This window comes from Stegodyphus dumicola, chromosome 1 (assembly GCF_044657685.1).
Source record: "Stegodyphus dumicola isolate Sdum_Otavi_A_Nest chromosome 1, ASM4465768v1".
Classification (NCBI taxonomy): Eukaryota; Metazoa; Arthropoda; class Arachnida; order Araneae; family Eresidae; genus Stegodyphus; species Stegodyphus dumicola.
In genome coordinates this window covers 288,926,446-288,951,615 of record NC_140768.1, presented here as the reverse complement: position 1 = coordinate 288,951,615, position 25,170 = coordinate 288,926,446, and the positions used below count along the sequence as shown (strand labels likewise).

The window sequence follows — 25,170 nt, the reverse complement described above, 5'->3', positions numbered from 1 at the left end:
CTAGTTTTTTTTTTTAATTGAAAATGGTGAAGTGCATATCATTTCATAGGGAAGGAGGTAATGGAAGAACTTTGAAGGATTAAAAAAGCTTTATCTTTGTTTTCCCTTTTGCTACTCGGGGAAACAAAAGATGTGATATCTTAATGGGAACCCATTAGTCGTACAGTGCTGCTGTTTACATCGGCTATTTCGAGATTCATTATCCTCCTTGATCCATTAAAAGCATGGTACGTCCAAAAAATTCCTGAAGGTTGTTTGACATATGTGTAATGCAGTTTGAGATTTGAATAAATTAGATTTTCCCTAGAGATTGCTGCATCAACATGCTGTCACATTTACAAGTTCTTCCGATTTTCGATCACAGCAACCTGATTTACAGTATATTTCTCCTAATTTTCTCTTATTCCTGAAATTTATCTCTATTTTTCTTATTCTGTTATTTTCATCCAGGCATGCAATTTCCAGCATGTGAGGTTTTTATTTTATGCTTTGATTTACCTATTTTATAAGACGTTTTGTACACTGCTACGTCTGTGGAAGTAGGCGTGCGTGTTTAACATCATGATCCAGTTTTTCAGTGCACATCAAGCATTGTTGCTGGCCATTTGTTAATGAGTGCGGAACAGATTGAAGTATTTCTGCATTTTTTTATTTCTATACAGTGTGAGTGTCACGTTTTTAATTGCTTCTTGATGTGGTTTAAGGATTTGTAATCTGTTTTCTTAGTTATATCTCTGGGGAAAATAAAATTTTCCATATATTATTGTATAATTTTTCATTCAATATGTTTTTCACAGTGAGTTTCAAATTATGATAGAAATGCTGATGTACTAAAGCATGCATGCACATTATTTAGTTTTAATTGTGCTGAAAATAAATTATTCTCAGGTTATTTATGCAGAGGGCTTATTTTCTGCATTTTTGCTTCTGGTTACTCTGTGCCACTGAATACCTTCAATCATGTTGTTGTTTAATTTGGAAAACAAATGTGTAACGATATCAAAATCACTGAGAAATATTCAGGTAAAAGAGAATACTACTTATGTTGTGAAAAATGGTGTTCCGGGAATCTTGAAACATGAAAACAGATTTGCAAATTATGCAGTTTACCTGCCACCTTTAAAATTGTCTGAGAAAGGTGCAACTTTTTTAGCAATAAACATAGCTGAAATCTTGAACGAGTCCTAAAAGAAATAAGTAGTTGAGTTCTTGAGCAAAAGCTAACTTGGAGTGATTGGGAAATGAAAGAATGAAATGAAGCCAACTTCTGTTTAGTCAACTGACAAGTAGATATTCGACCTGTCTGTTGTGGTTTAAGCACATGCTTCTCCTTCATAATTTCCAATCCTGCAGCTGAAGGGAAAGATTCTATTTAACCTTCGAAAACTAGCACTGCAAATTTATAACAACTTCCTTGGATTCTTTTTGTTTTTGTTAATATTTCGTAATATCTTTGGAAAATGATTTTAAAGGTTTCCTCAAAGGAAAATATTCTGTTTTTATGCTTTCTAATGCTCAAAGCAGTAATCCGATGACTGCAGCTCTCTGGTCAGTGCTGGATTTATGTACAAGTTACAGCTTAAGGCACCCACATTTTTGAGGGCCAACTATAAAATTTTCCCATATAAAGTGCCCTGTATCTCAAACAACTTAAACCTTCATAAAGTCTAAATCCAAACAGCCCTGTCTGCAAGCATGGTTCATCCTAAAGAGAAAAGGGTATCATTCTTTGTAATGGTGAGTATCTGTAAGAAATCTTAATATTCTACTAAATTGTCTCATTGCTAATGCTGTAGGGTAATGGTTCTAAATTTGAGGTGTGAACTGCCCTGAAACTGGGAGAAAATATTTCCATGACTACAAGAGTGTTTTTTTTTTACATTAGTAGTGAATACTACTTTGACGTTTGGAATATAATGTTAGGATACAAAAAAGCTCTCTTGACTGTCCCCACTTGGTACCCTTAAAAGTTAGATTAAGACGAAACATACAGATTTTAAAATAGAGACGAAATATTCACCGTTTGAGCAATGCAAAGTATGTCATTCTAAATTGTGTGAACATTATGCAAATGGTAAGTCATTTATTCTATCTTAAATCACAGCTTATACTTATACACACTTTCCTCTTTTAATACCACACATTATCACGTCACTTTTAATTCTTAAAATACAATTAACATTATGTCCTTCATGTGTATAAAACAATAACATTCAATTCAAAAGAATAATTCATAATTCAAAAGAATACTCGTTGAACTGTATATTAGTTGCTAATATTTACTTTGCTATCACACCAAAATTTTATGCAATAGAACCATCTCGACTAAAGTCAAATACGAGTCCTTCCGGATACATGCTTGAGGCAAACCTCGAGAGGAAATTGCAATTTTTGCGCTAAGATATAAAGTAAACTGAATATATAGAGAAATTTTCACTCATCTTTCACTTCTGTGGAATTCTCAGAGTTTTTGAATAAGTTTTCAGAACTGGTGTGGTTAATTTGGATTCTCTTGTGAAGCTGATTGCTTCTCTGCTGTTCTGTTGGTAGCTTGCATTTCTGTGAATTCTGTAAATGTATGCAAAAGTGCATGCACTTTTGCACCTGGGTTGTAGAAATTCAGCTATAGCGACACTCATCTTTGAGAAACAATCTGATCTGCCGTCAAAGATCTCGCCAGCTGTCCTGAGAACTTCCTGAAATTTAATTTTCGCTCCAACAGACATTGGAAAATCCATTCCCAGTATCAGATTCGTCTAAATTTTTCACCAACAAATAAGCCACATTCTGTTGCATATTTTTAACCAGCATGTACTCTATATACTAAATAATATTGTTTTTAATTATTACTGTAATTAATTGGATATGGGAGTTTTTTTATTATCTGGGAGTAACTGTACCTTCTTTTATTGTAGCTTACTTTAAAGATTTCTAATTTTCTTCTTCAGAGATTTTGCCAATCACCATTACTGGATGAAAAAGTCTAGCGAATTTGGAACCGTCAATGCTTGGGCTTCCTTCTGTATGTTCTGTAAAAATGCCCACTAAAACTCTGCTCCAGGGCCGTTCCTAGGCCCATTGGCTGTGTTTCATACTAAGTACTTACAATTAATTTATTGAATTTAAAATATTTACTTGTGGTATCGCAAGAGTTTGGTCACCCGTCTTATTTTAGAGTGTGTGTACCTTTCCGTGTATTTTTTCACTCGTATACTTTTATGCCCTGAGCCCTTTCTAGGAACGGCCCTGCTCTGATCACATCCTACTGTACGTGTATTCATTAACATACGCCTGCTTTCAAACTTCACCGCCAATTCAAACCCACATTTCTTAAGTCGCAAAAACCTAGGCAATATTTAATTAACTTCTGGGTCTACATTCTTAATTAAATTCGATGTCACATTTTTTCCTCTTCATCACTCAGTTTACCATTTTGGGCCTCTTCAAAATAAAGTCCATCAGATATTTGCCAAAAAGGTTTTTTTTTTTTTTTCCCCAATGGCGGGCCATCAGCCAACTTCGGGTTGGCCACTACTAAGGCCAGAAGTGGCGCTCACTTTATTTTGCAGGTACCTAATGAGTAGGCCTTCTGTGAAGGGACGATCATTTACAACCATGCCTTTTCCGGGATTCGAATCCAAGCCGTCTGCTGTTGCAGTCGTCTTCCCTAACCACTGTAGCATCTGGGCAATCTTTGCCGATAAGTTCCACTTCAAATTTTGCCCTAATCTAACCAGAAAGAATGCTTTCAGTTTTAAACACTTTGAACTTAAACCTCTCGCTGCCTGATTCACCTAAGAAATTTTTCCAATTTGCACCAGCTCTTTGCCTATCTTCGAAGAGCTGTGGTTGTTATCATGACATTCTCTATCTCCAAAGGGTAATGATACAAAATGTACTTCTAATTGTTTCACGAAGGGCATTACTGAATTTCTATCATTGAATATGGTGGGGACGTAGGCTGAAGGCTATGTGGTTTGTATGTGTTCGTATACACTCTTTTGCAAAAAAATCTAAGGACTTCTGCAATCGTGACAAAATGTAGTATGCAAAAACACATGCAAATGAACAGGGATTGCAATCATAGTGGGCAATTTGCAAAGTATAAAACCAGTAACAGAGGCAGAAAATTTATCTTTTTTGTTGCAGGCCATTGTAATTCCGTAAAGATGCCATTACAACAATATTGAAGACCTTACAAATGACTTCGAATGTGGTTGCATGAAGCTGGGTGGTCATAGTGAGCTAAAGGCCGTCAACCTGCAGCGTACAAACACTGCTGTGTGAAGATGTTGGCAGCAATGGTTGCTACAAGGAAATTGCCGACAAAATGAAGGACTCTGGAAGGCCAAGCATCGCAAATGCGAAGCAAGATAGGGTTATTGTTTGAATCGCCCTAACAGCATCATTTTCGACTATTCAATGCACTGCAGCCACGTCTAGACCTCCCGTGGTACCAAACATTCTCATGCCGCTTGTCCGAGGCAGGGTAAGCTCACAGAGGCCTTTAAGACGTTTGCCTTTGATCCCACAGCATCGGTGGAGTGGTGTTTCAGCTGATTATCATGGCTGCCATCAGACGCATTGTATAGTGTTCAGCAATGAATTCCGCTTCACTCTGGAAACAGATGACCACCGTGTTCGTGTCTGGAGAGGATGGGGCCAGTGGTCCCAATCAGCCTTTGCTTTCCAAAGGCATACAACCATAACCCCTGGTGTGAAGTGCTATTTCTTATGACAGCAGGTCATCCTCCATATATCTTTAACAGCTCAACGATATGTTGATACCATCCTGTGACCGGTTGCATGACCCTTCATGGCACATCATTTTCCAACAAGATGATGCCAGACCACATACCGCTCGTATATCTCTGGACTGTCTCCATGTGGTTGATACTCTTCCTTGGGCAGCTAGCTCACCAGACCTTTCACCAATCGAGGATGTCTGGGACATGGTAGGTTGCCAAATTCAGGCACTACAAAATATTGCAGATCTAGAGCGATAACTGGTGAATGTGTTGCAGGATGACATTAGGAACCTCTACCACTCTTTGCCTCGACTAATTGAAGCATGCATTACCGCCAGGGAAGCTTCGACCAACTACTAATTTGAACACTTAATGGGTGGTTGTGAGCCAAACAACGATTTTATTAAACTAAACTTTGGTTCGACTCCTGCTGCAGATAAACCAGTACTTGTGGGGATGTAAATTAAATAAAGTCGGTTTCTTAAATTTAAATTGTTATAAAGTAGTTAGTCAGTCTACAGAATCAAATACTAAGCTAAAATCTGGCTTAAATTATTTACCAGCGCATAAGTTTGGAGCATTGGCTACGAGAGAATGCAAATGCATAGAAAAATTAATTTTTAATAGAATCTAGCACTGCAGCAGGAGTTCCAGAACCTCTCTTTGACACCAAGATCCAAAAAACCCTCATCTTAAATACACTAAAAACTAATTTGCATTTTTGTGGGATATGTAAAGAAGAATCAAATTCATAATAACTGGTTAGTTAACATAAGAACCTTACAAACGTGCGAGTAGCTAAGCTAATTTACTAAATACTAAATGTTGTCCTTTAGAAGTTAATAAATCACAAGTGTTAATTTGGTACAATAGTATATTTTGTATTTTCTGCTTGTTATTCTGATGCTTAATTTTCAAATCGGTAGTTTATAAACATTTTCATGCAGAAGATTATAAATTCAGTCTTGAAAATAGGTAAGATATTAATGTTAGTTTTTTTAAGGCTCATATTGTACTATTAACTTATTGTGTTAACAAATTTTTGCCAATTTTAAAATTGATGTACGCTGTGGCCATGAAAGTCCTTGGCCAACCAACTTTTTGCAACCGTTGGTTATAGACATAAATTTTCAATTAAAAAAAAGGTTTTATATGACAGATTCATGTTTGGTCATTTTTAAATTTAGTGATATGAATTTTGTAGATAATATGAAATCTAGCCTTTTGTACTTGGCTCCGCATTCCCTATGTTCATATTATGAAACGTTTGTACTTGTTATAAAAAATAAACTGAAAAAGTATATTGTCCGTGCTGCAAAAATTGACCCGAGATAATTATTTTCCAATGATGTCTGCCGTGAAATGTTTCATTTAGAGGTAGGTTAATAAGTAATACAATATTTTGCATCTGATTTTTTCCTTAAAAGCCGTTCGATGATACAGTTTTACCATGTGTCAGTGTCTTTATAAGTTTATTGTATTGGGTATGCCAAAGAGTTTTTACGCATATAATCTAAGTTTTCAATTTATAAAGCGCTATTAACCTTGTAAAGTTTTATTACTTGAGAATCATAAGCCGAGTAAAAAGATGTTCTACATCTTGACACTCTAGAATAAAATAGTCATCATCATCAATGCAGTATAGTTCGACCGTCTATTGCGAAGCCTCTGTTGGCATTTCGCCAAAACACATAGAATCCTCCAAAAGGAGCGTCAGTTAAGCGCTGCGGAATGAGAGGTCACATGAAAGTTTTCTTCCTTGGTAAAAGGGAATCATATGACCGATTTCCTCTGCAAAAATCATCAAAATCAAAATAACCCGACTTCTCACAAAGAAATAAATAAACTTAATCCAAAGAAAGCATCTGGATATGACAATATCACTAATAAGGCCTTGTAATACGTCCCAAGAAAAGGCATCGTCCTTATTACAAATATTTTTAACGCATGTTTAAGACTTAATACATTCCCAAAAAATTGGAAGCACTCCATTCTGTTATTAAAAAGCTGCAAATTTCGCAAGTAACTTTAGCCCGATCAGTCTTCTGCCTGCGATTGCCAAACTTTTCGAAAGTCGAAACTAAGTTTCGACTCGCCATTTTTATTAATGAAAATAACATCATCAAAGACCATTTATTCGGATTTCGCCAGAGATTTTCAACGACTCAGCAGATCGCCCGAATCGTGGAATCCATGGGTGAAAATTTTAACAAAAAGGAAGTAGTTGCTGCTATTTTTATGGGCGTAGAGAAAGCCTTCGATAGAGTTTGGCATCGCGGTCTTATCATCAAGCTGCTGAACTATGGATAATTCCACTTGCCATCATCCATCTAATCGCTTATTTTTAAAGAACAGAATTTTTCAATTTAAGATTCAAGATATTCCACAAGAAAAATTCACGCGGGTTTACCACAGAAGTCTAATTTCTCCGCTTGTCTATAAATTTGTATGTTAATGATCTTCCTAATATTGAAAATATTCTCACCGCGTGCTATGCCGACGGCACAGCACTTTCATGTCACTCATTTAATCCATATCATGCAAGAAATAAACTGCAGAATGCCATTGATTACATTTCACCCTGGTTTAAAGGATGAAAAATAAAAATTAATCCCGAAAAATCAAAAGTGATTTACTTTAAAAAAGGAAATATCCTTCAAGCCTTAGAAGAAATTACGCTAAACGGACAAGTCGTATCTCGTGACCACCAAGCAAAATATTTAGGTGTTTATCTCGACCAGATGTTAACTTTCAAATTTCATGTTGTTAACTATATCAGAGACAAAGCATAACGTGCCTGAATGAACATTTACCCTTTGTGCAAATGTTTCAAGTTAAATATCAAGACTCTATCTACAGACAATCCGACCCATAATTCTATATGCCGCCCCGGCGTGGCCAGCTACTGCACATTCAAACAGAGCAAAGCTTCCAAGTTTTTAGAGTAAAACTCTCAGATTCCTATCATACTCTTCGTATTTAGTTAGGAACACTCACATTCATAATTCTCTAAAGATTTTACCATTAGAAAGTGCACAGGATTTTTCCACTTTTATGTAATTTAACGAACTTTTGCAGGTCCTTAGGGAAATGATAAACATGTAGTGGTAAAGGCCTTCGAGTCGAACACCTCTTAACGATATCTCCGGTAAAAGGGAATTTATGTGATCGAGGGAGGAAAAATCCTTATGTCATTGGGTGATGATATTGCCCGATGTATCATCAATTGTCTTTCGTACCTTTAGTTTTTTTTTTTTTTTTTTTTACATACATACAAAAATATGAATAAATTATAAAAAATTAAAAAAGAAGCTCTTGATTGCGTAACGAGAAAAAAATGGAAAAAGTACTGCACTCATATAGAAATAGTAGAAAAAGATGGTTTGATTGAAGATTTATGCCAATCTTTGATTATTTCCTTTGGTGAAGAGGAAGAGAACTTGAATATGTATAATGACTGAGATACAGAATAATAAGTACTGAGGTAAGAAATTTCGTTTTTTAGCTCCCCAGTACATGTAATACTGCATATAGCTTTCAGCGCAAAAATCGAAGCGATGTAATATTTATTTATTATAATTAATATAATTACACAATAAATATAATAATTATTTATCACTGTATAATCATAATTAATTAATACACAGATCATATTTTATTCTCGAGTGTCAAGATGTAGAAACATCTTTTTACTCGACTTCTGATAAAGATCGAGTAGGGTGGGAGGCGGAAAAAACGGGGGTGGCAAGTCCAGTGTCGTTATAAGATGTAACCGCGGGTAGTAAACCGCAGAGTCAGTTTAGCGTGAATGAGTCAATTAAGGTTGTAATTCTTATGTGGGTAGGATGTCACATGGGTAACGATGTTTTTCTCTGCGACGCGGGGAGTGTCTGAGAGTGCTAATAAGACTATTACTGTGGGTTTGTACTCAATAAAAGAAGTTGACCGCTAATCGTTTAATATAGTCTTGAATAAGTTCGATTCGAACGTCTCTGTAAATATAGATGTTTGTAATATACCAAGAAGCATTGATAATTTCTCGTAGAATTTTGTAGAATTTGTAATTGTTTAATATTGGTTTTAGCTGCATGTCCCCAGATCGGTGCTGTCTAAAGGAGTGCTGGACGAAGTATGGAGCGATATAGAATTAATTTGTTTGTAGTAGATAAGTTGCTTTTTCTACCAAGAAGAGGTCGCATAGTAGCTGCCGTGATTTAAAATTTTTGTACTACGGGCCGGAAGTGGGTTCTGAAGGTAAGTTTTTGGTCAAGGGTGACTCCAAGGTATTTGGTTGGTATATTCCGGTACTATATTCCTCGATATCGCGAAAGCTTTTGACAGGGTATGGCATAGAGGCCTTATTTACAAACTAATCACTCTCAATTTTTCAGATCATTTTATTCGCTTAATAGTCTCTTTTCACAGCAACAGAACATTCAGAATCAAAATCGGTACTGCTTACTCTGCCACCAGAGTAATCAATGCTGGTGTCCCACAGGGGTCAGCACTTTCGCCGTACCTTTTTAATATTTATACACAAGACATCCCTAAAGACCCTTCTGTTCATCTTGCACTCTTTGCCGATGACACCGCCATACTTACTAAAGCCTGCACAGTTATCGCCGTAAGAAACCAACTCCAAAGCTATTTCATAAAACTGGAAAAATGGCTTACCCTTTGGAGGATTAAAATTAACACTGATAAAAACTAAGGCAATAATTTTCCGTAAAGGAAACATGAAATACTATCCTCCACCCCCTGAAATATTTGACGAAAAAATAGACTGGATTGATGAAATCAAATACCTTGGAGTCACCCTTGACCAAAAACTTACCTTCAGAACCCATTTCCGGTCCGTAGTACAAAAATTTAAAATTACAGCTACTATGCGACCTCTTCTTGGTAAAAAAAGCAACTTATCTATACAAACAAATTAATTCTATATCGCTCCATACTGCGCCCAGCTCTCCTTTATGCAGCACCGATCTGGGGACATGCAGCTAAAACCAATATTAAACAATTACAAATTCTACGAGAAATTATCAATGCTTTTTGGTATATTCCCAACATCTATATTCACAGAGACGTTCGAATCGAACTTATTCAAGAGTATATTAAACGATTAGCGGTCAACTTCTTTTATTCAGTACAAACCCACAGTAATAGCTTTATTAGCACTCTCAGACACTCCCCGCGTCCCAGAGAAAAACACCGTTACCCATGTGACATCCTTCCCACATAAGAATCACAACCTTAATTGACTCATTCACGTTAAACTGACTCTGCGGTTTTACCACCCGCAGCTACATCTTATAACGACACAGAACTTGACACCCCCCTTTTTTGCCGCCGCTAGTGCGGACCTCACCCTCTTTCATCCGCCTCGCACACTCCTTTCACTCTTCTTTTTCTCCCCCCACCCGATCTTTATCAGAAGCCGAGTAAAAAGATGTTTCTACATCTTAACACTCGAGAATAAAATATGATCTGTGTGTGAGTGATTTCTTGATCTTTATACTCCGTGGGTTCAAATGATGGATCCAACAACTCAATGCGCATGCGTGGTTAACGTTGTTACCAATCAAGGTCCGTAGAAAGACGGCGCGAATAGCACCGGCCCAAATTCCTTCTAGCCCATCGGGGCACAAAGACTTAGCGAGTGCAAAACTAGACATCTGTCCACTTTGTCTGTCTGTCCGCAACGCAGAATGTTGCCTTTTATATTAGGAAAGCATGAGTCTTATTGAGATAGTTGCTATTATATTTTGCTGAATTATTTCAGACGCATTAAATTTTCTAATATTATCATGTCGAAATCACTAAAGCATTTGGTTGTTGATTCTGGTGCTTTCATCAAAAACGCACCCGTTCATGTAAGTTTTTTTTATTTCGTTTATAGGCATTGCTTAATAAATTTGTTACATACTGTGTAATATTTCAAGGCTCAGAATATTTCTACGTAATGTTAATAATTTTCAATAAATGTGTTATTTGTTCACCTGTTTGTTATCTCTTATTTATTCCTTATAATTTTTGTGGTTGTTCATTAGCCGTTTGTCATGGTTAGACATGTTAAAGATATTTTTAATTAATACTATCCAAATACATCTAACATGACTTTGGTCGCTGGTTTTACAGTACCCCAAATATCGAAATATTATTTTAAAAATAAGCTTTTAACCGTAAACTAGTGGAGGAAAGTGTAAAATTGCCAACTTGGCGCGCTCTCGCAACTTGTTTCCTGGATTTGCAACCCCTCCAGAAGATACTACGCAAGGCGCGACGTTTACAATGGCGAACAGGTAAAATAAATACAAAATAAAAGTTGAAGCAAAATTTTGAAAGGGTAAAGTGCAGAATCGCCCACTCTTTTGAGAGTTTTTAAAAACTGCATATACTCGGTATCCATGTACACATCGTCCTATTTTCACTTAAAAAAAAACATCGCAGAATTGCACAAAAATGGCATTACACACTCCCTTAATCCATGTACACAGTGACCTATTTTCACCTAAAAAGTCAAAGAAAATTGACAAAAATCCAATTCTTCTTACTCTTGTAAAAAGCACCAAACAAATAAGTGGGCGATTCTGCACTTTAGCCTTTTGAAAACTGAAAATCCTTTAAAGAAAGAAACATAGTAAGCTTAAAAAACTTAAAATCATTACAAAATCCTGAAGAATTAAAATTCATTCATCTATATATATATATATATATAAAAAAAAAATGGGGAAAGTGCAGAATCACCCACTGCTTGATGCCTTTTTAAGAATTTTACAAACTCGGTATCTATGTACACATTGACCTACTTTCACTTAAAAAAAAATCCCAGAATTGCACAAAAATGGCATTGTGCACTCCTTTGACTTTATCCATGTACACATTGACCTATTTTCATTAAAAAAAAACACCCCAGAATTTACAAAATGGCATTGTGCACTCTCTTGACTTTATCCATGTACACATCGACTTATTTACATTTAAAAAGTCAAAGAAAATTGGCAAAAATCCAATTCTTCAGGTAGAGTAGACTTTAAGGTACCCCTTGTATTATGGCGAAGTTGTTGTTTGATTTATCGCCAAGGTGTTGTTTCATTTATGGTAGCCTGAGTAGTTGAATGTTATGGAAACCCTATTGTGATATAATCGGGTGCATGATTCTGGGAAATTTTGAATCATGGGATGTTTTGTAAGCGTTTTTGTGGTGTATGTTGGTTTGATTCTTTAGAAGGTAAAATGGCCGAATGTAGTAAGATTAATTTGAAGTTTCTGTACGATTTAGAGCGAAAGGAGAAAAGAGCTTTAATTGACTGGTGTGTAAATAAAGGTTTACTTAGTAGAAAATCATGGTAAGTGAATATTTGCTTTTCGTAGTGCTTAAATGTATAAGATGCTTTTCCTTTTTTATGTTATTTTATTGTTTGGTTTAAAATGTATTTTATTGAGATTATGTATTTTTTGTTTGCCTATATTGTAGAATTTGGTGCTCCTTTGACTTTTTAAGTAAAAATATATCGTTGTGTACACACAAAGTAAAGGGAGTGCGCAATGCAAGTTTGTGCAATTCTGGGATTTTTTTTTAAGTGAAAATAGGTCGATATGTACATGGATAAAGTTAAAAGAATGCGCAATGCCATTTTTGTGCAATTCAGGAATTTTTTTTAAGTGAGAATAGGTCGACATGTACATGGATAAAGTCAAAGGAGTGCACAATGCCAATTTTGTGCAATTCGGGGATTTTTTTTATGTGAAAATAAGTCGATGTGTACATGGATACTGAGTTTGTGCATTTTATTTTGTGTAGCGGCTCAAGCCGCTTCTCAAGCTAAAATAATGAGACAAAGAATTGCACAAAATCGGTATCCATGTACCGCCAAGTTTCGTCAAGGGGTACCCTAAACTATACTTTTACCCAATTCTTACTTTTGTAAAAAGCGCCAAACAAATAAGTGGGAAATTTTTAAAACTGGAAATCCTTTAAAAAAAAACCTGATAACTTTAAAAACTAAAATCGTTTTAAAAACGTAGTAAGTTTAAAGAACATAAAATCCATAAAAAAAACCCTAAAAAATTAATACTTTTACTTCCAAAAAAATTTAAAATATGAAAATCCAGTACTTACAAAAAAACATAATTTTAAAAACTAAGAATCGTTTCAAAACCATAGTAACTTTCAAACACTTAAAATCATTACAAAACACTGAAAATTTAAAATACTTTCAGTTACCTGAAAAGGGGTAATCCACTCCGCTCAGCCGATGAACGAAAAGTAACGAATTCTCAAAATGTTCTAAAATTATTGTTTAAAATAACTGCATCTCTACTATCTATTATTGTCTACACCAATCAGAAATTTTAAATTTTAAAATACATAATGAGCACGTGCGAAAATGCTCCGAATTTCACGCTCAAAAGAAATTCTCAATTCAAAATACGTACTATGCATGCACGAAAATGCTTTGAAATTTGCCCTCCAGAACGACAAATTGACTTGGATACCACATTTGGCGCACTTATCAATCTCGTAAAAAGTGTCAAACACAACGCACCAAATAAGTGGGTGATTCTGCACTTTAGCCAACTAATGTTTCGTTATAATGAAGAAATTAAATAATTATGCATAATTCACTTCCAATGAATTTGGTTAGCTCTAAATAACAATTTTTGAGCAAACGTGTGCCTTCTATTTGTAGTCATATTCTGAAGAACTGATTAGAAGCCAGTTGGGTAAGACTGCTGACTGGGCTCAGGGGCGTAGTATTTTTATTTTTAAATACGAGCTAATATCCTTTAGTCCTCTATGAAATCATCTTATCCTTTATGCCGGTAGCCATAGTTTAATATGCGTTAATCTAAAAAATCTATATACTTGTGCTTTACTGCATGTTTTTAACCTAGACTGTGTATTTTGTAAATGTGTGCATCCAGCCAGATCTGGTCGAAAGCCTTGGTGATATCACTTGTGACTTTTCTATTTTTCAGACCTTCAGGGATGATTTCCATTAACTGGTATAGTTGATTTGAAGTGGGGAGATTCTTTCTGAAGCCACTTTCCTGATCTTGTTCAAATCTAGTAGGAAACTAATGGGTGTATATGACTCAGAAGCCATTATTGACTTGCTTGACTCAAGAATGAGTCTAGCAGTTTTCCATTCATTCGGAAAATATTGCCATTCATTGTGGTATTAATAATTTTAGTTAACAGGAAGATGATCTGGCAAGAATCAGACTTGTCATTCCCTGATTGTATTGGTGGTGTAGTATAGTGCAGTGGTCTTGTGCAGAAATTTCCTGCGGACCACATGTGCGAACTGAAAATAGTTAGTAAACTAGAATTTTTTTAAACACAATTTAGAAACGTTTATTAACAAAAGAAATAAAAAAATAGTACTATTCCGTTTTGAGGGCCTTAAAAAAATTGCAGCGAAATTGTATGCACAAAAGCGCCAAATCTAGCAAACGTGCCCATTTAACAGCGTGCCAAATCTAGCGCACGCGCTGATTTCAGATTGCGTAAGTTTATATAGATCTATATTTCTTAAGCTGCCATTGAGATACTAGTTTAATTCTTAAATCCTTTTTTGATATCCTATGGATTTAACAGTTTGGAAATTGCCCATGACGAAAAAGTCTGCAATAGAATTTTGTTTAACGTGCAGAATCACCCACTGCTTGATGTGTTTTTAAGAATTGCACATACTCTGAATTCATGTACACATCGACTTTTTTTCACTTAGAAAAAAGTCCCAGAATTGCACAAAAATGGCACTGTGCACACCCTTGACTTTGTCTATGTACACATCGACCTATTGTCACTTAAAAAGTAAAAGTAAAATGACAAAAATCCAATTGTTTTTACCCTTGTAAATTGCGGCAAACAAATAAGTGGGTTATTGTGCACTTTCCAAAGAAAAGGCATCATTCATTATAGAAAATTATGTTTGAACAACCAACGAGATGACATTATGCTTTAGCGATAACTCAATAGCGAAATAGTGATGCAGGCATCCATTCAGTTATGTTCAGCAATTTTTATATACTAAATCATAATAATGATCTGAATAGTTATTTACTCTTATGCTTCCATTCAGTCATGTTTAGCCTTTTATTTATAAATGATAATAATAAAAAAGTATTATATGAAATTAACCTTTCGTCTAAATTAAAACATCAATCTTAAATAGTTATTTACTATTATACTTCTTTTCTTATGTAAGGGTTGCTGCAATTATTTTTGGCAACACTGGCATCAACAATAGTTTGGCGATTTTTTACGGCCCTCAAAACCGAATAGTACCAAAAAATTTTATATTTCACTTATTAAGTATTTTTCAAGACATGCATATAGTAGGGAAGGAAAAAAATTCAAACTTGTATTTATTTTTGATTTCTGAAGGTTTGGTATCTGTAGCATATATTTGTTTATTATTTTTAATTCGGGAATGCTGAGATAACCGGCACTTGGCTAGGTTACTGAAATCGCGTTCGCCAGCTTGGGAGAGGAGATAGGCGCCAAACAGTAGGAATAATGTTTAGGTTGCTATTCCAGATGTTAACTAAGATAGGGAAAAGGAAAGGAATATTTTCTTTCTATATAGTTGATACTTCGTGTTGGGTGTCATGACTTTGCAGATAAATCTTTGTGCTGATGTATTGACTTTGTCAGTAGACATTTTGAATTCGCTGTTTAATTATTTTCTAAATAAATTAATTACACTTGTAATTAGAATAAGATAATCTTATTTTTATACAAGAAAATTACAAAATATGCTCCTTTTCCGTACTTATGCTCGCATTATCCCATGTGTATTTGCATATAATTAATTTCTAAATAAAATAATTATACTTCCAATCAGAATAAAATGATTTCATTTTTATATAATAAAATATGCACTTTTTCTAACTTATTGCTCGTATTTCCAGATAATTTCTAATTAGAATGAAAATGTTTTTAATTATCTACTTAATATTTAAATATATGAGAGTTTGGCCATAACAAACAGGAATTCATTTCTAAATAAATTAATTGTACTTCTAATATGAATATAATTGAAATAGAAATTGAAAAACTAATTGGTAATGAAACATAAGACCTATTTGGTCTTAAAAATTTTTTTGTGCAAAATGCTGCAAAAAGAGTTTGCTAAAAAGTTACCAGGAGCTGTATCTCCACAAAATAGTTCAACGCAGTATTACTAAAATATTAACATAGAAGAAAAATTTTTTGAAAAAATTATTAACATGAAAAAAAGAAGAAAAAACTGCTTACACGCGAAATAAAACTGTTTAAAATCAATGTTGGAAAACTTGTGAATGCACGAAAAAACTATTATGATCGTTGTGACATGTGAAAAGTAAATACATATAAAAATAGATCGACGGAACAAGTTGAAACAAAATAAAAATGATTAATACATAAATTGCAAAAATTATGATTAAAAATTGCAAAATTACAAAAATTATAAAAATTACAAAGTGGAAAATGGTAAATTAGCCCAATCGGACATCTCAACCAGGCTTTTCAAGGGAAAAATAATTGAATGTCGAATTAGGCTAAATACCATTACGTGTTTCGCCGAAACAGACCAATGAAGCTCTTGTTTGATGAAAAAAATTTTTTAAAAAAATTAATATGAATTGTTCCGAAAAAAATCTTTTTTGGAGCTTCAATTTTCTGTTCCTTTTTCCCGACGTGTCCGCAGAAAAACACATTAAGGTGTAAGAAAAGGTAAATGCAACTCCGAGCAATACAAAATTAAAATCAAAATAAAATAAATAGTGGTCTGCTATTAGTCAAAAATTACAATAACGTACAGGCTGGTCCTGCTAGCTTAAAGAAGAAGAAAAAAACTTTTATAAAGACTATGGTACTGAAATCAATAAATATGCTATTAAACACGCATAATAACAACCGCCATGGGTCTTACTAGGACCAATAAAAAATTTTAATTTTTTAAGAAACGCATAAAACAAAAGAAACTAAAAAAAAAAAAAACAGACCTGGGTAGTGCCGACCTCTGGATCGTGAAAGTGCAAATCCCCTCCGTGTCCTAACAACCATCCCTCTCGTTGTGTGACGTAAGTGGGTGAAACAATGCTATTCCGTATAGGCCAATGCGCTTAGATTGTAAATTTTTGATGGGAACTCTTATCCCCCCCTTTGCTAAAGAGGGTTTGAGAGACATAGAAAGAACTCAAATTGGCATCAATCAAGTTGTTAGAAGAACAAAACTGCTTCAAAAAAGTGAAAATGGCTAATTCAACTAAGATTACTTATTTTGGCCACAAAAGAAAGAGTAAAATGGAAAAAATTAATTTTTTAATAAAAGTCGTCATTCTTCAAGCTAGAGGGCGGTCACACTACTGTGAAAAGTGAAAAGGCCCGATTTGTTAATAATAGTAGAATTTGGCCATCTAAGTAATTCAAAACTATTAAAACAATAGTATTAAATTCTAGTGCCAAAATCTTAGGAGAAAAGAAAATGTAGTGATGAGAATAATCTGTACATTTTTACATTAGATTATCTGAATCAGCCATCCACTTTATACCGTCCCAATTGGGCTTTAAGTATAAAATTTCATTATCCAAAACAAATTATCTAAAAATTGGTAAGGCTAATGCCAGCTTTTTTTAAAGTATTTTTAATTATTTTATGAGGAATTTGGTTATTTTTCAAAATTGTGACGAAGTAAAGTATTTCTTCTTGTAAGTGTTCTGTAGTATTACATATTCTTTTTATTCTAAGTAGCTGTGAAAAAATTGTGTTAATGATGATTCTTTTGAAAATATTAGAATTCCAGTTGGTTAACTTTAGTATAGAAAAAGTGAATTCTTTCCTCTTGTCGTAAACTTTAATAAAATTGTAATCAATAATATTTAAGTCAAGGTAGACTACATTATTTTGCACCATATTTGTATTATTTAGTTTTAAGCAAGTTGAGTAAATATTAGCAGTTTCTATTTTGTTGTGGTTGTTAAAGGCAATGATATCATCAATGTGACGATAGATGTGTTCATAAAATTTATGTTCTTCTTTACTTAGTGAATGGACAAAGGTCATATATACATATATATATATATATATATATTAATTTATGGAAGGCAACTTCTTTCTAATTATGTCCATGTATAAATACGATTAGGATTATTTAGAATATCAAAAGCATTCCTGGGCTGTTTGCTTAAGGAGAGGGAAGTCTGTTAGCCATGGCTTGACTTCGAGACGAACTACCAGTGTGCTACAGTTTTGCCCTTCAGCCACTGAAAGGCATCCTCTATCATAAAAGCAGTTTTTTAACCCATCATAATTATATTTGTATTCAAATATAATTATTAAAAATGTAATAAAATGATAATCAGACTTTCAAATGCTAATAAGTTAGTATAAAATATTAAACAAACATTATTCTGCTGTTTTTCTATGTCAAGCATATTTCACTGATTTCTTTGACTCATTTTGTGAATTTAAAGTTGTATGTATCAGTAAAAAATCTAAAACATTAGCCAAAACATGAGCATTTCTTTATTTTTCGCTAAAAACGAATAAAAATTAATTAAATTTATATCTTTAAATTGTTGAATAAAATTTATAGTTATATTTTTCTGACATGTTATTCATGTTTAATAGTAATGAATATGTTGTCCTACGATGGCTTCTTTACTCTAAATATTGGCCTCTGAACAACAGCGAGCGAACGTTTTTTTCTTATGCGCATGCGTATGATGGCGCAGCTGTCTCTTCTACCGACACATCCGTCATTCGAGCATCAAGCGTAGGGAGATGCTGATATGTTATTTGCTGTGTGATGCTCAATATGATTTCCTGTGTGATATTTTTATTCATTATTCATGTAAATAAAGTGACTTGTCCTACGTTGGCTTCTTTACTCTAAATATTGGCCTCTGAACAACAGAATGCAAAATAAAAAAAAACTTCAAATAGGTAAAAGATAGAAATCTTTGCATCACTGTATTCGCTACAAATGCATAAATGAAATATATTCGACGACCACATAAAATTGCTTCGGGGGCCACCAGTTTGAAACCACTGCTATAGACTATGCTCAGATTGCACCAAAATAATGTTTTAGGATTTAAATTTTCATGGAATAAATACAGACAACTTCAGATAACGTTATCCAGTTTTATTTGATTGGTCTCTCTGAAATTTAAACAATTGCATAACGTCGTGGAAAGCCATAGAAGCGCTTGTTAGAAATCTTGTTTCCCTGCAGTTTGCAATTCAAAATTACATTTCTTTGTTTACCTGTATGAAAACTATTTTTGCACTTAAACAAACAAACAAACAAAATAATAATAATAATAAAAATAACCCTCTTAACCTTATTAATCGAAATTATGTGCGTAAAAGAATCTGGAATGTAAAATATAAACCTGACTGGATGATCGAATATCCTGGAATACATTTTGAGGATGCAATATAATATTATTGTGGAATTACATGCATAGTTTATTATTTAAAACTTTCATCATTAACTATGTTATATATATCGCATTTTCGTGATTTTGCTGCATTTATATAAAGAACATGCTTTCAAACAATTACAGTCAAAAGTCTTTAATCCGGACTCGTCGGGACATCATCGATTCCAGATTATCGGTTTTTCCGGATTATAGATCATCAGTTTAAATCTGGTAAGATGGCATGCAGAAATTATAAAATTAAAAATATGAAACTGTAATTTATGAAATAAAGAGCAATTATGATCTAAAGGGTATCAAAATTTACAAGAAAAAAAAAGCTTTATATTTATTTGTTTACTTTATTAAACATTGTTTTTACAATAGCAGCTCCATGGACACCCAATTTTTCATCTGTACTGCATCTAAACAGGAGCTTTTATTCAAATCTGGTTCCTTCCAGAGATCTGGAAGGAAAACTAGTTTAATGAAATGTTACACAATGAAATGGCAAGTAACATGCATATTTATATTTCTCTTAACATTCTTATTTCATTCAAGACTATTTTAATTATCTCTTCCCGTGCTCTCTGACATGTGTTGTAAAAGAACACCAAACACGAATGTGTTTATGTATACGTGTTCAACACTGCCTCCTACAATCAAAACACTAACGTGTTAAAATTCAACATGACAAGACCTCGTAACACACCCTTTCTTCAACTCTAAACCCTGAGGTACTATTCTGAAAGTGGCTAACTCTGAAGTGTAGCGTCAGAGAGCCTAACTACATTCATTCAACCTTTAACACATATTCACCATAATTTGGTCTTTTTTCAGCCACACGAATAAGTTTTAAAATTTTTTATTTTTTATTTATTTATTTATTTATTTATTTATTGGCATTACTTTCACTTTTACCATATCATAGTATTTCTTAACATTTAAAATAACAGTTCACATTGTATATAAGAACATATTAACATGCCGTTAATTTTACGCATTTTAAAACATACATTAGTAGTACATTGTTAACTTCTATTCTTTTCAAAGCAAGTGCCAATTCTTCTACATTGAAATACTACATTTCAAAAAGTCTTTCAGACTAAAACTTCTTTCTTGCCAGAATGTTTTTAAATAAAATTTATACAATAACTTTTACAATATTTAAGTATTTACACATTCCTATTCTACGTGAACTTTAGTTTTACGCGCAAGTAATTGAAAAACATAATACCAAAATCGGTAACAACTCATTTCTCGCCTTTTTGGCGATAAAGGTAGACCTCACAGAGGTAAAACTTCTTGAAATCTGCCACTTGCAGTAAGAATGAAAGATTAACTTAAGTTTGCAAAGTAACATAAAATTTTACTTATCTCTGTGATATTCGGACATTCTTTTCTGAGCCCAGTCCTGGAAGGTAGCGCAGATTCTGGTTTGATTTATCCTCCTTCTTGTGCGGGCTCGCTCTTCAGTGCCTTCCTCTAGAAGCTTTCTTTTTCCTCCAGTTCGGTCACCCTTGAATACCTTCTTTTTCGCCTCTGCCTGTGGTCTTGGCCGTTTGATGGCAGCTGGTCTTGGCGGAACCGGGACACTTCTTTCGCGTTCCTGCTTGGACCTCGTTGCTGGCCGTTCAAATTTTCCTTGTAACTTTTCCTCCGCCGCTGGTGGCCCTTCCGCAGTTCGACGACATTTGCTGCAGAGAGTCCTGTCCGATGAGTTGATTTTGCGTTTGGAAGCCGGGTTATAGTTGCCGTTATTTCTCCTGGCTTTCTTTGCCTTCGTCGTACTTCTCCCTTCTTCATTCTGGGGGTGTTCGTGAGCTCTCTTTTCTGGACGGTGGAACGGCTTCTTTTTCTTGTTACCTTCAATTTTCCAGCGGGGAAACTTTCTTTTCAATTGCTCCTGCCTCCTAATGGCTTGTCCTTGTACTTGACATTGTTCCACCTCTGGAGCTTGTGCCTGTCGTGTCTGCCGTGCCGGATCCTGCAAAAGATCTTTGAAAATTTGCATTTTATTACGATCATAGTAGGGTTTTATTTGATCAATGTTTGCGGAGCATGTTTCACACTTCCTGGCTTTTAACACCACTACAGCGTGAGTTATTTTTTCTATGACATATGGTCCTTCAAATCGTGGAAAAAATTTGGCAGTTTTATCTTCTGGTGCTGAAGAAAGTGAATGCTTAATTTTTAACACTTCATCCCCTACTTTATAAGTTACTCCCCGTCGTTTCAAATCATAATAAAGCTTCTGTTTTCTCTGTGCTACTTCAGTATTCTTTTTTGCTTCTTTAATTAATTTTTCTATATCACCCATTTTAAATTCTGGGGCTCTTTGTTCCACATAAAATAATTTATCTAACGGCGTTATAATCTTTCTGCCTAAAAATAACTCAGCAGGAGTTTTGCCAGTTGTATCATGTTTTGCGGTCCTAAGGGCGAAACAAATTCATTGACATAGTTATCCCAGCTTTTATGAAAATTTTTAACATAACTACGGATAATTTTCACTATATTTCTATTGACCCGTTCCGCTATATTTGATTGCGGCCGATACGGGACCATTTTTAAATGATGTATGCCCAGTTTTTGGCACATGTCTTCAAATACATTACTTACAAATTGTGGACCATTATCCGATATAACTTTTAGGGGCGCCCCGTATTTTAAAATATATTTATTTAAAATAGAATCAGTAACTAATTTCGCGGATGCTCGTTTTAAGGGAACAATTTCGGTCCACTTACTAAAATGATCAACCATAACAAGGAGATAGCGACTTTTATTTAACTGACTTTTTGGGAAAGGGCCCAATAAATCGATGCCAATTATTTCATTTGGAAATTCGGATTTAATACTATTTAGAAACCCGGCCGGGTGGAAATTAATATAATTAACTGCTTGACATGTTGGGCAGGACTGGACATACGCCCTTGTTATGTTAACTTTTGCAGTTCAGGAAAATAGACTGCCTCGCGTACGCGTTGTATAGTTTTTCGAATACCAGCATGAGAAGCTAAAGGGCTGTCATGCAACTCCTGCAGGATATTTAATCTAAGACTAGCTGGGATAACAGGTCGAAATTCATTGTTGGAATTCATAGTTTTTGTATAAAATAATAGACCATCTATTAGTTCGTAATGGGCCGCCCTATTTCTTATCGCCACAAACAATATCTTGGTGGGTAAAATTTTCAGGATCCTTTAAATACTCATAAATGCTTCCAAACTCAGGATCCTTACCCAGTTCGGTTATTACAGTTTCTCGGGAATTTATTGTACATGCTGTGAGCATTGCCACCTTTACAGTATTACCTTCTTCATCTATCTTAATTCTGCATAGGGCATCTGCTACGATATTTTCCTTTCCGGGGGTATGCTTGATTACCAGATTATATTCTTGTAGCTTGAGTGCCCATCTTATTAACCTTGGGGATAAGTTTTTCCCTGAGTACAATCTAGTTACCGCCGCATGATCAGAGTACACTGTTATTGGCGCCTTTCCAAAATAGACTCGGAACTTTTGCACTACTAACAGAACTGCAAGTGCCTCTCTCTCGGTTGCGGAATAGTTTCTTTGTGTTTGATTTAAAGTTCGGCTAAAAAATGCCATGGGCTGCTGATTTTGTGAAAGTACCGCTCCTACCGCATAATCCGAAGCATCCGCTGAAATTTCTAAATTATCATCCTTTTCAGGAAATTTCAACACAAGGGCTTGCATTAATGCTTGCTTTAATTTTTCGAACGCACTATTGGCTTCGGCCGTCCACGAGAATCTTGCCTTTTTCCTTTTTAATTTTAACAATGGTTCAGTAATAGCTGCAAAATCTTTTATAAAGGACCTATAATATGAACAAAGTCCTAGAAAAGAAGAGAGCTTCTTCGCCGTGTTTGGAGTCGGATACTTTTGTACAGCAATTATTTTTGATTCGTCTGTCTCGATTCCTTTCTGAGATATTTTGTAACCTAAATATTTTAATTCAGGGGCTGCAAATTTGCACTTTTCGACATTAACTTTTAGACTGACCTCATTTGATAAAGAAAACACCTGTCTTAAATCCTGTACATGTTGGTCGAGATTATCACTAGTAATAATGATATCGTCTAAATAGATAAATGTGGACTTTCCAAGAACAGGCCTTAGCACAATGTCCATACATCGCTGAAATGTTGCCGGTGCCCCTGAAAGGCCAAACGGCATACGCAGAAATGCATAAGTGCCAGACTTGGTTATAAAAGCAGTCTTAGGCACGGCCTCAGGCCTAACCCCTATTTGAAAATAACCAGTCGTTAAGTCTAAAGTCATCATATATTTGGTCGATGTTATGTTCCTTAGAATTTCTTCAATAATAGGTAACGGATATACCGGATATTTAGTTATGGAGTTTAATTTACGGTAGTCAATCGCGAATCTCCACCTTTTTGGATGTGTCAATGGATAGTCATTATTTTTCTTACATAAAACCACCGGGCTAGCATAACTACTTGAGATGGGCGTTATGATCTTTTTACATAGCATATCGGTAATATGCCATTCTATAATTTTTTCCTTATTCTTATCATACCGGTATGCTTTGTGGCGAACTGGCATTGAATCTCCGGTGTCAATACTATGGTTAGTAACCTGAGTAAATCCTGGAATATCACTAAGTAGCGAAGCAAATTCACGTACCACTTGTCGGATTCTTCGTTGCTCTTCATTAGGCAGGTGGTCAAGGTTTAACATCGGTTCAGCCTTTTCTTCTCGAACTGGTTTCATCGTCAGCTTAAAGGACGCTTCATTAAAATCCAGCGTTGCTTGTGCCTCTGAAAGAAAATCTATTCCTAAGATAATATGTGCTTTCACATTCTTTACTATGAAAAACATAACCTTTACTTGTTCGTCCTTGATTCGGATGTATAGTGGTAATTTACCTATGCACTTACATCTTTCTCCTTGCGCAGCTAACACTGTCGTATTATCCGAATTATATATGCGATATTTACGAAAATACTTCCTAAAAAATTCTTCTGCCACACAGGAACACTGCGCGCCTGTATCCATTAGTGCGGTGGCTGGGATATTATTCACCAACACTTCAATCTTTGGAAGAGTCAAATTTTTCACCATTACTGTATTTAACTTGAAGGAAGAGGGGTTTTCTTGGCCTTCGGATTTCCGCCCCTCCCGTCAGCAGAAATCCGTTTTAGTTTAAATCATATTTTGTTTCCATGCTTTCCTTCTTTTTCCACTGGCCTTGAGACTTTTCCCTGGGTTGCTATTGAACTGTCGACGTTCGCCGGCTGTTTTTGAATGCTCGGGTTTCCTTGCCCACTGATTCGCTTTGCTTCCGTAGCCGTGTGCTTGACTTTGCTGTGGTCTTGGTGCACCAAATTGGTTTCGTTGTTGATATTGGCGTCTTCTTTCAATGTCCGCCGTTCTTCTACTTTCAAACTTGATTACTAGCTCAAATAATTTTTCCAGTGTAGTCGGATTCCTTAATTCAATAAAGTCTTGCACTTGGGGAAGTAACCTCGGCAAAATCACTTGAATTATCTCAGGATCTGGACGGTTTCCATACAAGAGTTTGAAGATGTGAATTTTTCTTAAAATAAAGCTTGAGAGATTGTCGATTCTTTGCTGATATATGCTGAAAAGTTCCGTTTCTAATTTCGCACGATCCCTTACGACAGGGAAGGCTTTTACTAGGGCAGTCTTGAAATTTTCGTAAGTATAGGTGGGACTTCCTGCTTGACCCAAGAGACTTCTGCCTATACATTTGAACCAATTAAGCGCTTGGCCCCTCAAAGCGCTGGTAGCTAAGGTAACTTTTTGAAACTCGTGCACGGGGTAGAGCATGAAGTGGTCATCCAATTTTTCCAAAAAACTGGTTACCGGTGAGTTTCCATTAAATGTTGCTTCTGGTTTCATCGAAGCACGCATGGTCTGGACGATGTAACCAAATCCTTCCAGGGCGGCAGCTTGCATTTCTGGATTCTGAGCCGCTTCTGCAGGCAG

The 25,170-nt window shown here is 35.0% G+C and overlaps 1 protein-coding gene across 1 annotated transcript in view; it reads left to right on the top strand.

Annotated features, from left to right (window-relative positions):
• The first annotated feature begins 10,423 nt into the window (after window positions 1-10,423).
• The window catches only part of LOC118184610 (RNA-binding protein NOB1), a 58,521-nt gene continuing 43,774 nt past the window's right edge, over window positions 10,424-25,170 (top strand). Inside the window, exon 1 of the mRNA XM_035354316.2 lies at window positions 10,424-10,621. Within this exon, the coding sequence (XP_035210207.1) occupies window positions 10,556-10,621 (66 nt within the window). The 5' untranslated portion in view covers window positions 10,424-10,555. The remainder of the gene's footprint in view (window positions 10,622-25,170) is intronic.